This window comes from Schistocerca cancellata, chromosome 3, assembly GCF_023864275.1.
Source record: "Schistocerca cancellata isolate TAMUIC-IGC-003103 chromosome 3, iqSchCanc2.1, whole genome shotgun sequence".
Classification (NCBI taxonomy): Eukaryota; Metazoa; Arthropoda; class Insecta; order Orthoptera; family Acrididae; genus Schistocerca; species Schistocerca cancellata.
This window is the reverse complement of record NC_064628.1, coordinates 561,259,775-561,273,896: the sequence shown is the minus strand read 5'-3', so window position 1 is coordinate 561,273,896 and position 14,122 is coordinate 561,259,775. Positions and strand designations below refer to the sequence as shown.

The following is a 14,122-nucleotide window of genomic DNA, read 5'->3' as shown; positions in this document are numbered from 1 at the left end:
CTCGTCATGACACAGTTCGATTCTAACCCCATTGACAATTTCAGACATGTCCTGCCATCTGTGAGTAAGATGTAGAACTTTTTGCATTCCGTAAGAATCGTGCCATTGCAGACTAGAATGAATCGTGAAAGAATCGTGAACGAATGGTAGGAATCGATTCACAGTGTGAGATTGAATCGTAGGAATCGAATCGGGAAAAAGAATCGTGTTGCCCAACTCTATTATGTAGTGTACATGTGGCCGTAATGTGTCGACGTAGTCGTGTCACAAATCTCTGCAGCAAAATCTCCAGATCAAGTGTTCAAAACATTCTGGAGATGTTTTGAAGAAAAGAAAGTTTTGTCCTGCACACATTTACTACCAAACCAATAGAAATACAATATGACGATAATTATTTTCTAGAAAAAAAATCGTCACAGGTATCGAAACTTGATGTTGTCATTACAAAACCACGAAAAAATAAAATAAAAAATAAAAAAAATAATGATAAAAGAAGACAGTGTAGAAATTCACATGAAGGATCAACAATCTGACGAGATAACCAACACTCAAGCCTATGTGCCACGCGAGTTGGAGTGATTCCAAAGATGGACTTCTCTGAAAGTTTCAGATTGTTGCATGCAAGTTCCGTACCATGTACTCAAGTCCAGGGAGACTTTGTTTAGCACCTGTAGCATTAGAACCATCACCTTACGTCATATTTTAAAAGACGTTTCTTCTACGTTTGTCTCTTCGCAACAAATTTTGCATTTCACACAATTTTCCCAATGAACAAGAGACTTGAAACTTTCAACATAGCTGAGAACTTGATAACAATGCAGTATTATCCCGCTTCCGTGCATGGTAAATAGCGGAGTGTACTTTGTGTACTACTGATGTTTCTCTCTGTATTTCGACAATGTTTCGCGGTAAGAACGATTGTTGGTTGGCCCTTCGTGTGAGCTGGAATCTCTGTGGTTCTTATGTTTACGGTCTTCTCGCAATATTCACGTAGCAGGAATCAGTCTGTTGGTCGACTCAGGAAAAGAGAAACTGAAACAAACCTGAAATCTTCCACATGTCTCTGATGTAATGTAATCGAAATATTTTAAATCGCCTGAAGAATTTCACAGATTGTAAAGCAGAAAATAGTATTATTTAAATTAAAAATCTTTTTATTATACGACGGCTTTGAAACGGGCTATAAAACATAAAATAAATTCAGTTATCCCCATACAGATCCCTAATCGCATTAAGATAGTCCTGAAAATTTGTGCCTGTGAACTTTCTATGGCTGTGCGAATACTTGTACAATTTGAAACGAAAAACGTGTGGCGCTTGCAATAGGCTACAGTAAGAACTGTAGAGACTACCCTCGTTGATATAAATGACACAACAGTACATATAGTTTGCTTTACAATAAAATAGTTAGAGACTTAGGTGAACTATTGATGCAATAGTTATCTGTTGCATGCACTCTGCGTTTTTCGTTTTAAATTTTACTTGGATAGTCACAGTTACTAAACATTAAAGAACACAAATTTTCAGGATTCTGTTTACGGCAGTTAGGAATGTATATTGGCTAGGAGAAATTATTCTGTACTTTTCAGTCCGTTGTAAAAGCACGTTATATTAAAAATATCTTTTATTTTAATTCAAGTCTCGAAATATTGTGATCTGAAGCTTTCTATTATTTAGAATATTGTAAAGCATTGCGCACAACCAGGTAAACGAATGTAAACTTGTGCTTCTTTCCAGGAGAAAACGATTTTGGTACCTGTGGTATGGGGCCCCAGCATCGAGACAGATTTGGATGGAGCTTTCATCTCGGAGGCACCCATCAAAGTCCTGAACGAAGGGCGCTTTTGCCGCGTGCCGATTCTCACAGGTGTCACATCTGGGGAGACAGGTAGGTGGTTATGAAACATGTGAAACATGTACTTATAGCAATATCAAGTCCATTTACTGTTGTTCTGTATCTTAGTGATTATTTCGGACTTAATGCTGAACATGACAGCTCAAGTGAAAACATGAGAGAATACGAAAACATGAAGTGTCACTGCATTGTCAGTTTCCCCCATTGTTCGTCCGAACGCGTATTAAGGTATCATCTACAAAATGAAAAACAAAAAACAATTATAGGTGGCAGTATCAAATACTGAAGTTTGGGTAAATAAATTTCTCCGTACTATTTTACTTCAACCATCTTCCTGCTAAAATGTATGTGAGCTAATGGAGCTGTGTGTTCTACGAGTTTCAGACAGACTATCCAAGTTTCCCTCCTGCAGTAATTTCCAATATTGCGTCATTGCAGTGCAGTGTGTTAGAAATCGAGCGCACGTGTGTACAAAAATGAATTGAAATAATGTAGGAGCAGAGATAGAGACCACTGAAAACGCGTTAAATATAGCGATACGCGTCTGATGAAAACAGATTTTCTGTATTTTCAAAAGGCGGAATAGCTTCCACATTACTTTCTTTTAAATCTCTAGGAAGTTTGTTGTTTATAGTATACGTGCAGTTATTTCATAAAATACTGAAATTATAATCCGAGGATCATTCCTGGATTTGTTGTAAGCAGTAGACGCCTGTTGCATCCACGCCCCATGCTGTTACACAACCCGAGACAGTCATTGTGCAGAGGAAACAGTCTCCCCAGCTGGAAACGGTGGTTTTTCTTGCTGTTGATTACTTCCTGTAGAGAGTTGATTCTTTGTACGACTATCTGCGCACTGAAACCTAAATATTACCCCCGAATATCAGTTTTTCTGTTATACAGTATTATATTCAGTGTACACCTACATCTTACGTAAGGGTACTGTATATAAGCTTTATCGACATAGCTTAAACGTTTATTAGGTTTTCCGCCATTGCGACATTGAATCTGTTCGTGTTCTTGGCAATTATTTTGTCTTACATCATGGCGTCAGGTTTATGAATGTTATCAAGATACCGGCTCTCTTTGTTTTGTACACTCTGTGACGTTTAGGATATGTACTTAGGGTTTCAAAAATTTAAAAGGCAGACGTAGCACTCGCATTAGTTGCCATTTAGGAGCCACAGATAGTGATTGAATACATGCTCTTTATCTGAAACTCACGCCACAGGAAAAGAGGGTCGGGCGATAGCAGATTTAGTCACTGTTGTTTCCAGAAAATAATTAACAAAAAATTGTCACAGAAAGTAAATTAGGAGTCACAGATAGTGATACAATACATGCTCTCTATCTGAAACTCACCCCACAGGGAAAGAGGGCCGGGCGATAGCTGATTTAGTCACCGTTGTTTCCAGAAAATAATTAACAAAAAACTGTCACAGAAAGTAAGTGTCATTCTTAGAGTATTGAGCTGATTTTTGTATCTCAGAAGTGTCTCGTTACATTTATCAACTTCTGTAACAAATGTACATACCACAGAATGGTCACTACCAACACACGCTACTGATTTCGGTTTACTCTATCATCGAATGAGGTTTTACATTACAATTACTGACTGGTATGAAATGTAGCTTATTGCACATAGCCGCAGACATGCCAGACTAATTATGATGAGCGAGGCGTGTGGCACAGCAGTTCATACACTTGGGTCGTATCAGACAGTAAACGATTCAAAATTTTATCCGACCATTCAGAATTAGCTTGTCCTTATTTTCTCAAGTCCGCCTCCGTAGCTGATGGTCAACGCGAAGACTGCCATGCGGAAGACCAGGATTCGATTCCACCTACTGCCAGGGATTTTTCATTGGTTGTAGGAATGGAATGGGGTGAACTCAGCTTCAACAATTGAGGAGTCATCAAGCTGAGCAGTCACTGATGGCAGCCCTTGGTTCATCTGGGCAGTCACTCACTCCACAGTTGCACATGTATTTGCCCCTACGCGTCTTCGCAGAGCCGATCCCCAGCGTCATCAGTGGATGGTCGCACACTGCACTTACCTCGGAGTCGGTTATGGATAACGGCGTTTTGGCATGTTCAGTATACATTAACCACGGGGCGACGCGAACAGATTACAAACTTTTAGTTTACCGTTGTTTAGTAACTACTTCCACCTTTGGCCAGAAAGCTAATGATCATGCACTTTTGGACGTCAGATAAATCGCTCCGCTCCAGCATTAGGACGACGATTGCACTGTTTCATGTACTCTATACCACTAGTGCTGCCACCTACCGTCTGTGTGTGGCTATTGCACATTGACGTCGAATAAAGGCGCTTTTCACATTTGAGCGGACGGCGTAGTTTCCTCCTTGGTCGGGCAGGTAATTCGTATACTTAAAAGCGCTTTTTTCTGAATGAACAATTCTGCAGTAGAGGATGCACTAATCTGGAACTTCCTGGCAGTTTGAATCTGTGTGCCAGAGAGGACCGGACCGGCCCATTACTGGAACTCGGTCCCGGAATCTTAGTGTCAATGTTTTCTTTTTTTTATTATTTTACTCTGACTCACCGAATTGTGGAGCAGCTTGCGTTAATTAAGGAAGCCCTTTGTCAAAATTTTTCATTGACCACAGCTTGTTATTTTGTTATTCGTGCTGTGGACTAAGTCCCTGCTGACACTTCTAAACTTTCGGCTGTTCTCTTTCCGTAGGCATAAGAAACATTATTAATACACCTACGATGTTCTCACGCCGACCTTTCATCCTGCAAAGTACCTGATGATCTCCTTTGTTGCTTCAGATTTCAGCAGTCTTGCGTGGGTCACTGTATCTGACTTCTCCGTCGGAGTTTACATGTTCGGTTATGAAATTTAAATTCGTTGCATCAAGTATTACCACTGAATATAGTTAAATTTATCTCATAGGTTTTCCACCTTCCTGTATTCCTTTAAAAAATCATTTCTGGGTGGTATTAATGTCTTACATGTAGCGGCGTGAAATAATTCCACAATCGGACAAGTGCTAAAATTCGAGGTAGCAAGGCATATACGATATAATCGGAAGATATCCAAAAGAGAATCGCCATTCCCTGCTGAGAGATTGTGTAATGATATCTACATTCGATACCGAACGGAACTGCCTACCGAGAGAAGGCGACGATAATGACAGTATGGGTTGCGTTCCGACATAACTTTATGAAATAAATACAAGTGGAAAATGCGATTAGAAAGTAACTGATTTTCAGTTCACTCTCAATACGTCTTGCAATTCAGAGCACACAGTGCACAGACAATTGTCTCTTTTTGTGTAAATGTAGTAAAAGTTAATGGTAGGAAATCATTTAACAAAAACTTATACAATTTCATTTGCTTAAATACGCAAGATTTCTACAGTAAACCTGTATTTCGTCATAACTTTAATAAATCTCATGTTAACTGCATCCGTAATCCTGACATAATGGTACTGAATTATGCAAAACATTTTAATATAATACGCAATTGTCGTCTTACAATTACGTTTAGTCAGAAGTACCTCAACTTCATAGCATTCTGGTTAGAGTTTTCGAAATGGTAGTACTGCATCGATCATAGCTCTCTAAATGTTGACGACAAAAATTAATACACCGTTTATTCCAGTGGAAATACGTCCTCAGTAACCTAAGTTGATTTGAGTTGCTTGGGGGAAGAGACGAAGCAGCGAGGTCATTGGTGTCATCGGAGTAGGGAAGGAAGGAGAAGGAACTCCGCAGTTTCCTTTCAAAGGAACCATAACGGCATTTGCCTGGAGTGATTTAGGGAAATCACGGAAAACCTAAATCAGGATGGCCGAACGCGGAATTGAACCGTCGTCCTCCCGAATGCGAGTCCAGTATGCTAACCACTGCGCCACCTGGCTCAGTGCGTAACCCCAATATCTATCTGTACACCACTGAACTAATGGACAGTAATGTGGTGCGGATACCAGACTACTACAACCAATAGAAATTATTTCATGTTCCGAAATGTCTGATGGTGACACACTGGGGTGACAACAATTCATGGGATAGCGATACGAACATATACGGATGGCGTTAATATTGCCTGCACAAGGTATAAAACGACAGTGTGTTGGCGATGTGTCATTTGTTTCGGGTGATTCATTTGAAAAGGTTTCCGACGCGGTTATGGCTGCACGATGGTATCGGTATCGTAGTTGGAGCTTGATTCATTGGTTAGTACATTTCAGAAGTGGACTATATTCCGAGATCCACAGTGCCAAGAGGATGCCGAGAATACATATTTTCAGGCAATACCTCTGTTCATGGCCGACGGCGTGTACGTAGAGTTGTAAGTGCTAACAGACAAGCAACACTGCTCGATATAACCGCAGAAATCAAGGTGGCACGTACGGCGACGTATCCGTTAGGACAGTGTGGCGAAATTTTGCGTTAATGAGCTATTGCAGTTGACGACCGACGGAAATACCTTAGCTAAAAGCACGACATCGTCTGCAGTGCCTCTATTTCGCTCGTGGCAATATAGGTTGGACGCAAGACGACTTGAAAACAGTGGGCTGGTCAGATGAGTCCGGATTTCAGTTGATAAAAGTTGATGGTAGAGTTCGAGTGTGACGCAAACTCCACGAAGCCACGGATCCAAATTGTCAATAAAGCACTTTGAACGCTGGTGTGGCTCTGTAATGGTGTGGGCTGTGTGTACACGGAATAGACTGTGTCTTATGGATATTCCGTTGCTTAGAGACCATTTGGAGACATTCATGGGCGACATCTTCCCAAACAACGATCGAATCTGTACGGATGACAAAGCTCCATGTCACTGGGCCACGAGTGTGTGGTGTTGGCTTTAAGAACATTCTGGACTATTCGAGTGAATGATTTGGCCACCCTGATCACCCGACATGAACGTTTATGATACCTAATCGAGAGGTCAGCACGTGCACAAAATCCTGCATTGCCTACACTTTCGCAGTTATGGATGGGTGCAGATGCAGCATATTTCAGCATTTCTGCAGGGACTTCCAGCAATTGTTTGAGCCCATGACATATTCAGTTTCTGCAATACGCCGGGAAAAAGAGATGCAGCATGATTTTAGCTGTATCGCATGACTTTTTTCACCTCATTGTATTGCGCTTGTGCCTCCATTTAAAGATCTTAGTTTTTCTCCTAGTATCTAGTAAACGCTTATGTGGGCTAAACAGAAAGAACACAATAACAAACATTAATTTACTTCCACTTAACAGTTATCACATGACTGGAATTAATTTTTATGAAACACTGGAATGAAAGGCACACATCGAATTCTACACATGCGTTTAACTTGGGCCACTCTCTTCTTGGTACCAGCAAATTAAAACACTAAGGAAGATATCCATATGTCATTTTGGTTGAAGTAATATTTTTTTTTCTATCTCATTTTCCATCAGGTTTCTCCATACTCAACCAAGCAGCGGTTATCGACCGCTTGGACAAAGCGTTTCAGAGTGTGGTCGGCCCTTGCCTGCATCTATCGACAACTACACAGCAGGCAGACGCAGCGTCCAAGCTAAGGGACTTCTATTTTGGCAACGGTACCATCTCTGTGGATGACCCGGTACCTTTAGTCAACGTGAGTAAAACGTTTCATAGTACACTGGCGATAAGCTGTACTTATCAACTATACTGATTTCCATAAACTAAAGGTACAAAAAGTTGTCTGTCAGATGTGACCTGGTGAAACTTACCCAAGTCTGGAATACTTGTTGTTCAGAAAACGGAATGTTTACCCCACGAGAAAATGGGTGTCGATCTTAAATATTTTCCAAGGCTTTCCGATAGGTTGTTTATGGAATTAGTGAAATACAAGGAGCATTCAATCTGACTATGTAAGCCGCAAGGTAACAAGAGCTAAAAGAGCTGACCAGATTGTTTTGTAGCCCATATAGTCACTGTAGTATCAGGTGACTCCCACATTTCGATGACAGGAGATATACGCTCAGTAACTGGAGTGAGGTCAAATACACTTAGTTTAAAGGTAGGTTACGTGAATCGGATAATAATGGCTCCTCGTATCGAACTGGGACTTACCATACATTGTGGTCTCTTAAATTTTCGTGGCGTCGTTGGTTAATGGTGAGGTTTAGGGTGTTTAATCAAGATGATGATTCCATTTTATTGCAGTAATATGGTATCGGCAACCCGGCTGAACATCCGAAAGCAGGCCATTAACTCTCATATACTAATCAGCTTTTACATGAATCACTATTTACTTTTCACAAGAGGAACTTGGAACCAATAACAAATATTACATCACCTCTAAAATTCCTATTAAGTGATACTTCATTTCACTTTCCAACCTCAGATCCACTAACCTGCGCTACAGTAATATGGATACCACTAACTACGTCTTCGTAGGATATGCCAACCCTGAAAAATCGTTCGACAGTGTAAAATGCAGGAAGATGATCGAAATTCTCAGAGAAAGCGTAAGCTATAGCGAAAGAAGGATACTTCATGTATAAGAACCAAGAAGGATCAACAAGAGTGGAAGACCAAGAACGAAGTATTCGAATTAAAAAGGATGTAAGACAGGAAGGCAGCATTTCTTCTTTGATGTTCAATCTGTACATCAAAGAAGCGAAATAGACATAAAAGGAAGGTTCCGGAGAGGGACTACTGTTCATGGTGAAACAATATCAATTATAAAACTCACCAATGCCACTGCTATCGCCAGTGGGAGCGAGGAAAAGCTGAAGAACACAGTGAATGCCATTAGTAGTCTTCTGAGCAGAAAATATGGAATGAGAGTAAATCGAAGAAAGACAAAAGTAATGATAAGCAGCGGCAGTACGTTTATGGATAAAATCATAAAAATATGGGACTACGAAGTAAACGAAGTGAAGGAACCCTGCTACAACAGAAGCAAAATTACATGTGACGGACGAAGCAAGAAGAGCGAAAAAAGCAGAATAGCACAAACAAACGGGGTATTCATGACCAAAGGAAAATAGCCTCAACCATTGGCCTTAAACTGAGAAAGAAATTTCTGAGATTGTACATTTGGAGCACAGTACTGTATCGAAGTGAATCGTGGGCTGTGGGGGAACCGGAGAAGATGAGAATCGAGGAATGTGGGATGTGGTACCATAGAAGGTTGATGAATCTTAGGTGGACTGATAAAATAACAAATGAAATGAATCACCGCAGAATTGACGGGGATACAAATATTTAGAAACTATTGTCAAGAGGAAGGGAAAGGATGATAGAACATCAGGCAATAATTTTTATAGTATTAGAGCGAGATACAGAGAGTAGAATCTATGAGGGAAGTCAGAGACTGAAATATAATAATTAAGGGCATTGTACACAAGTGCTATTCGGAGGTGAAGAGGATGATGCAATAGTGATTTAGTCCTAAAACAGTGAAATTCTCTCTCAAAGGCCGAAACCGGTTTGTTCTGACTACACACACATGAATATAACATCTTAAGGAGAGAAAGTGATTGAATGTTGGGCGTGTCCTCAGAAACAAAAATAAAAAGACTCACTGAGATGAAATATCTCACAAGGGACACTTTTGACCCAGAATGCTTGGAGCCACACGAAACCATAATTAGACCAACATTCGATCACAGAAACAACAATGACCTGTTCCATTTCCATGAAAAACACCGCACTTGTGTGTTAGTGCCGCGAGACGGTGGAATGTGCCCTAACGAGTACTCGAGTTGTGTGAATGGTATAGCTGTTGTATAAATGTATCTCTTGGAGTGATCACATGTGGTTTACTGTTAAAGTGTGTGTGTGTACGGTGTTATCATGAAGAGAATTAACCCTACAAATATGGTCCAAATATTAGGGACAAAGTGGCAATCATGCTGAATACGGAAATGAAACTCGGGTCGACAATAATTAGTTCATGGATGTGACATATAACATAATAATTCAGTAATATAGTGAGGATGGGATGGAAATACATAACGTTAATGTGGATAGATACACTGATATTGAAGGACAGGAAGAACCTGAAACTGAAGGCGACTCTTCAAACGGTACACGACATACGTCTCCAGAGTAACAGGAACAGTCAGCTAAGAGTGAGTGTGAGCTATCTCCACCCAAACAGTCGAGGTCCAGTGCATTAAAAAATGTTGATCACAACAAACTCCAGATCATTTAAGAAGACTATTACAATCGAGGCTCAGTTCGCAGAGCAAATTAACTGGGCGCTAAAAGTGCATTGGAAATAAATGAAACTGTAAATTAATTATAAATTATGTATCTAGAAAAGACGAGCAGAAGCTCGTTTCAAAGGCAGCAGACTGTCGCAATTACAAACCATAAAAGAGCTTGTAATATCGCAATTTGATAGAGCAAGGTCGTATGGACCTACAGTTCTCTGCTGACGTCTGTAATTGTGGGCTGTAGAAGCGTCTGAGATAGTTTGGCAGTTTTCAAAACTTTGGTTTCTTATAGCGAGAGTTTTAAGGTTGAGTATGGTATTTCATCTAGGCACATTACTAAATTTCTCACACGTAAAGACGTAGGAGATGATATCAGTATATGGCAGAAGGCACAACAGTTTGTGGTGGAAGTGAACATGTTTATGACAGGGCAGGATGTGGAGAAAGAAGATGTTTGGAACAGTGGCCTGTGTCAGTTTCAGTATGAAATGTCTTCCTCATAAACACTGTCACACAGAGGAGAGAAAACTACAGCTTGTGTTTTTCAGTCTGTGTACAGCTCTGTCCACAGCCACACAACTGACGTGGCTTTATCAAACGTCAGGCAGACTAGCAAACAAGTTGTACATCAGTTTTCAATAGACACAAGACACTTTCGGCCCAAATATTTCTAAGTTGAAAGAAATTGTCAATGAAACAGTTACGCGGGACAAGCAAAAGTGAAGAAATGACTAAAAAATCCGTGAAGCGTTTTCTAACTGCAGTCCTTGGCGAGTATGTAACAACTGATAAGAGCTTGTTGCTGTCTGATTCCTGGTCAGGTCATACAATTCGTATCCATATGGATAGAAGTTTTTGAAACAAAGTTGTTATGCTGAAGATATTCCCACCTAAAACAACAAAATATTGCCAAAGCCTTGATGTTTACTTCTTTCAGTAATATAAACACTATATCTGAAGGATTGCTGATTATGTAAGACTATCATGTGTCAAATCGTAAGTGCAGAAACATGATCGTTATTTCATCATCAAACTTCACCTTGTAATTTACAATCAATTTTTTGCACCAAAGAGTAAAATGAAGTTGCAGTATTCTTGGTGAAAGGCTGATCGTGACGTTGACATACATGTATCATCATTTTTAAATGTAATTAAAGTTTTTTAGGAATTGGAATGCTTGAATGTGAAAGTGATTTTAACTGTGTAAACGTGGCCTTTGTGAAGTGCTTCACTGCTTTAAGCACTTCATTGAAATCGCACATCTGCCCTATCAGGACTAATAACAACAATATCAGGTGTGTAGGATATGTGTTTTTTCGCTATTGTGATTAAACAAAGCGTTTTTGGCACTGTTGATTAAAAATGTGATGACACGTTGACGTCAGTGAATTACATGTAATTCCCCTCTTATAGTACTGATATCTTATTACTTTATTTCTCTCTATTACTATGTCACTTGTTGTAGAATGCAACGTTCTGAATGGAAATAACACAGATCTCTGTTTTTTATGATCGAGTGTTATTCTAAGCCTGGTTTCGTTTGGTTCTGAGCATTCTGTGTCAGTGGTGCCCCTTCCCAGGTAATTGGCTCAACTCTTTCCTTGGGATGTTAGAGCCCCCATTAATTACAGCCACTGCCGTTATTTATAACTATGTACTGTTATGGAATGTGAGAAACATATCTAAATCCAAACTTAAGGGACACTTAATTCCCGATCCTCTTGAAAATTAACAGTTTCTAACAAAGGGGATAGGGGATTCCCTGCACTGCACTGAATTGAACTGTACTTAACCCTGTACTGGTCGCGATCAAAGAAGAAACGTAAGTGGTCGCATGTATTATCTATGTATGCCGTTTTCTCACCAAAAAAGCGGCCACCGAATTTTGAAAAAATGTTCATTGATTGTTTTGTGTGTTCCCCAGAGCATTGTTTATTGAAAGCTGCCAATAAAAAGTAAACATATTACCTCATATTTGGAAAAGCAACAACATTTTAATAACAAGTCACAATTTTAACGAATATGACGTCATTGACATTGATTTCGTTTGAAAAATATACATTTGTATAAATATAAATATTATCATGGTTTTTGGAACTTGACATATTTCCGAACTTGGAATGATCAAACCAAATGAATTTATTAGATGTATTTTACACATTTCATGTAGTTATACTTCATGATCTTTCACAGCTACAGCAACGACCTACAGAACTTTTCTGTGTCATTCCTGAAGTTGATGGCTGACGTTTCACCAGAGGAATGGCAAAATAAGTATTTTATTTTGAAGCACAGACTTCTTGGCAACATTTTTCATTTCTAATCTTCGGTGAGCCATCAGTTTCATTCAAGACAGAGACAAGCCAATAACAAAATGTCGGTGTCGAACTGCAGTGTAGGTTTGGTTTGTTATATAAATGAAAATGCATTGAGTGCGCTAAATTTCAGCGAATCATAAAATACACTAAGAGGCCATCTTCTTGAAATTCCGGATGTGTCATACATCACGCACATCTTACCAACTAGATCCTCACCGTTCTTCGTACGATCGTAGAACTTTATTATTTCTCGTTTCTGTTAAGAAGCTGTATCGGTATCAAAAATTGCGTCATTGTGCATTGCTGACATCAAAATCACCATTTCATTAGGCTTCGACACGTAACAAATCAATGTGCAAGTGGGGTGGGAGCCAAATTTTGGAGAATTTATTGGATTTCCTTTTCCCACACAAAATTTCCTGGGCACTTCTCCTTCGTCCTTTCGTACCGTGACAACTTTCATCTTACTATTTTCAAACAGCTGCTTGGCAACATGGAGTGAGGAGAACCAGTTGTCCACTCTTATATAGATGTTCCTTTCGCAGCCGGCCGAAGTGGCCGTGCGGTTAAAGGCGCTGCAGTCTGTAACCGCAAGACCGCTACGGTCGCAGGTTCGAATCCTGCCTCGGGCATGGATGTTTGTAATGTCCTTAGGTTAGTTAGGTTTAACTAGTTCTAAGTTCTAGGGGACTGATGACCTCAGCAGTTGAGTCCCATAGTGCTCAGAGCCATTTGAACCATTTTTTTGTTCCTTTCGCGCCCAGGAAGTACGTCTCTTATTAGCTATCAAATAACTTCTTTAATTACTCAAACAATATGGACCTTCTTGTTGTTGGCCTGTTTGTATTTACAAGTTGACAGTACATGGGTAGTGACCATTAACAAGGGCAAATAGTTACACCTCATATTTTGCAGGCTTGCTGGGAATGTACTGTCTAAATGGACAGTGTCCAGGCTGTTCATCAGAAGTCATTTCAGCCCTCAGAACAATATATTGTTGAAAGTTTGCAAGGAACAAATAAAATATTTCACATACTGAGGCCACTTGGTGAATTTTTGCGTGAAGTTCGCGATCACTAAAATCATCAGATAACCAAGTTCTGATTAGAAATTTATATCTTTTCTCAGACATAGTCAAGTAAATTGCTTGACTTCCAGTATGCTTTACAGGCTGGTTCTCGAGTTGCATGTTTATAGCACACCACTCATCATCAGAATCTCAATATATCCTTTTATTTCTGATGCATCTGCTGATATGGCACCTATCTCTCTGAAATAATTATTCTCGATATGATCTTTTTGTATGTCTGTATGTGTATTTAGTTATGAGATCAATGACATTACCGTCTAAATAAGAGTCTTGCAAGCTTCGATAGTAGTTTTCTGTTTTTGCAGTTCCTTTAGGAGGCACATATACACTGAAAAGCTAAAAGAACTGGTACACCTACCTAGCATCGTGTAGCCTCCCCCCCCCCCCCCCTCGACCGCGGGGAAGTGACGCAACACGACATGTCATGGACTCGACTAATGTCTGAAGTAGTGCTGGAGCGAACTGACACCATCAATCCTGCAGGGCTGTCCACAAATCACTTAGAATACGAGGGGGTGGACATCTTTTCTGAACAGCACGTTGCTAGGCGTCCCAGATATGCTCAATAATGTTCATGTCTCGGGAGTTTGGTGGCCAGCGGAAGTTTAAAACTCAGAAGAATGTTCCTAGAGCAACTCTGTAGCAGTTCTGGACGTATAGGGTGCCGCATTGTCCTGCTGGATTGGACCAAATCCATCGGAATG

At 40.0% G+C, this 14,122-nt stretch overlaps 1 protein-coding gene across 1 annotated transcript in view; it reads left to right on the top strand.

Annotated features, from left to right (window-relative positions):
• The window catches only part of LOC126176804 (juvenile hormone esterase-like), a 136,666-nt gene that overhangs the window by 78,531 nt on the left and 44,013 nt on the right, over positions 1–14,122 (top strand). Inside the window, exons 7-8 of the mRNA XM_049923984.1 lie at positions 1,738–1,888; positions 7,275–7,456. Of these exons, the coding sequence (XP_049779941.1) occupies positions 1,738–1,888; positions 7,275–7,456 (333 nt within the window). The remainder of the gene's footprint in view (positions 1–1,737; positions 1,889–7,274; positions 7,457–14,122) is intronic.